This window comes from Tiliqua scincoides, chromosome 5, assembly GCF_035046505.1.
Source record: "Tiliqua scincoides isolate rTilSci1 chromosome 5, rTilSci1.hap2, whole genome shotgun sequence".
Classification (NCBI taxonomy): domain Eukaryota; kingdom Metazoa; phylum Chordata; class Lepidosauria; order Squamata; family Scincidae; genus Tiliqua; species Tiliqua scincoides.
The window spans coordinates 34,367,733-34,369,892 of NC_089825.1; the positions used below are offsets into that span (position 1 = coordinate 34,367,733).

General features: G+C 59.4%; 1 protein-coding gene across 2 annotated transcripts; it reads right to left on the reverse strand.

Moving 5' to 3' along the window:
* Positions 1–1,263: 1,263 nt before the first annotated feature.
* LOC136654062 (twist-related protein 1-like) lies at positions 1,264–1,919 on the reverse strand. 2 transcript variants are annotated; one of them, XM_066630925.1, is made up of 2 exons: positions 1,634–1,919; positions 1,264–1,588 (listed from the first exon to the last, which is right to left on the reverse strand). In XM_066630925.1, exons 1-2 carry the CDS (start codon positions 1,858–1,860, stop codon positions 1,264–1,266), a joined length of 552 nt encoding a protein of 183 aa, XP_066487022.1. In that variant the 5' UTR covers positions 1,861–1,919. The 2 variants fall into 2 exon arrangements, with proteins under 2 accessions (XP_066487022.1, XP_066487021.1); XM_066630924.1 differs by having other exon boundaries at positions 1,264–1,919.
* Between the last annotated feature and the right edge of the window lie 241 nt (positions 1,920–2,160).

Here is a 2,160-nt window from a genome sequence, read left to right on the forward strand (position 1 = left end):
AGGCTAGTAGGCCCATGACCATCTAATGAGGCTTCCTCTGAATCAGTCTGTTCAGGATAGGGGGGGTTGTTTTTAACTGCAAGAGCATCTAAAGGCCCTGCTAGATCCCTTTAAAGCTTGGAGGGGTTTCCTCGCCCAATAAGTAGCTCCTCTAGGCCTAGCCTGTGAGGGTGGGGGGCACTAGAATCCATTCATTGGCAATGGAGCACTCCAAAATGGGATGCTCCGGTTCTTCACATGCTTCCTTGGAAGTAAGCCTAGCTGAAACCCCGGGGGAGGGTCATGGGGTGACATTGGCCTGTTAAGAAACTTTATGGAAGAAGCAGCAGTTCACTCTGGTGTCCTGGGGCACTAGCAGGACTTTCAGAGTGACTGGAGATCTTAGAGCACAAGCTTAAGCCTGTCTACTCAGAAGTAAGTCCCATTAAAGTAAACGGAGATTACTCCCAGGTAAGTATGGTTAGGATTGCAGCCTTACAGCCCAATCTTATGTAAATCAGAAGTAAATCCCAATGTGTTCTGTGGGGCCTACTCCCAGGAAATTGTGCATAAGACTATAATCGTATCCACACTTTCCTGGGACCGAGCCCCCTTGACTGTCATTGGACTGACTTCTGAGTAGACACGCACAGGATTGGGCTCTCAGACATCTCAGAAGTTTGAGGAACTTCGGGAACAGAACCCTTCATTTCTAATCCAGTGGATCTCGTGGTAGATCCATCCAGGCTGGATCTTCCTGGCTGCATGAACTCTAACCATTCTTGGTCCAGCTCATCAGGGTTCTAAAGACTTCAAATGAGCATGGAATAGAATGCCTATTCTGGGGGGGGGGTGTGTGTGGAGAGGAGGCTTCCTATGGGGGAAAGGCTTCCTATGGAATTCGGTTTCCTATGGAGTTAGCATTCTCCTGGAGGAGGCTTGGCCTGCTGGCAAAAGAAGAATCTACTGGATTTCCAACGGGAACGGGACTTTGCGAGTTGAAGGTCTGGGGGCTGGGGAGGGGATGGGGAATTCTGCCCAAAGAAGTTTCCAGGGAGACTTCCTATGGAGTTAGCATCCTCCTGGGGAGGCTTGGCCTGCAGGCAAAAGAAGAATCCGTTGGATCTCCAACGGGAATGGGACTTTGCGAGTTGAAGGTCTGGGAGATGGAGGATCCAGCCCCAAGAAGTTTCCAAGAGAAGTGAAGGGCGAGGGGGTCTCCTCGCGAGCCAGGAGACCCGACGGGGCGCCCCCAGCCCCGGGCTGGGCTCTTACCTGGGTGCGCTAGTGGGAGGCGGACATGGACCAGGCGCCCTCCATGCGCCAGACGGAGAAGGCGTAGCTGAGGCGCTCGTGGGCCACATAGCTGCAGCTGGCCATCTTGGAGTCGAGCTCGTCGCTCTGCAGCACCTGGTAGAGGAAGTCGATGTAGCGCGCGGCCAGCTTGAGCGTCTGGATCTTGCTGAGCTTGTCCGAAGGCAGCGTGGGGATGATCTTGCGCAGCGCCGCGAACGCCTCGTTCAGCGACTGGGTGCGCTGCCGCTCGCGCACGTTCGCCATCACCCGCTGCGTCTGCAGCTCCTCGTAGGACTGCGGGCTGCCGCCGCCGCTGCTGCTCCCGCCGCCGCCGCCGCCGCCGCCCGCCGCCGAGCACTTCTTGCCCCGCTTGCCCTGCGCCGGGCTGCACGGCTCCTCCTGCGCCCCGGCCGCCGCGCTCCTGCGGCTGGACCTCCTCTTGCGCGCCCCGCGCTTCCCGCCGCCCTGGAGCTGCTGCAGCTGCTGCCGGTCGGGCTCCTCCTCGCTGTTGCTCAGGCTGTCGTCGGCGGGCGAGGCGGGGGAGTTCGACTCGTCCTGCTGCGGCTGCGGCTGCTGCTGCATCATCTCGGGGGCCGACCCGCGGAGCTCCGAGCGGCCCTTCGGAGGGGCGAGGAGGAGGGGGGGTGCCTACCCGGCCAGCGTCCTCGGGCTGGAGCCTGGGCCTGCCACAGAGGAGGAGGAGGAAGACCCTGCTGTGTGTGTGGTGGGGGGGGAGGGGAGCAAGAGGCGAGGAAGAGGAGGAGGAGGAAGACCTCACTTGGGAGGGTGGGGGGAGGCCATCGGGAGCCCCCCCAGCAGAGCCCAAAAAAATAAGGGGGACCACGACCCAAGAAGAAGGGGAGGGGAAGGGAAAAGAAGAAGAAA

Excerpts from the sequence above, each read along its gene's own strand:
- LOC136654062 (XM_066630924.1), bottom strand. The coding sequence starts at position 1,860 with ATGATGCAGCAGCAGCCGCAGCCGCAGCAGGACGAGTCGAACTCCCCC.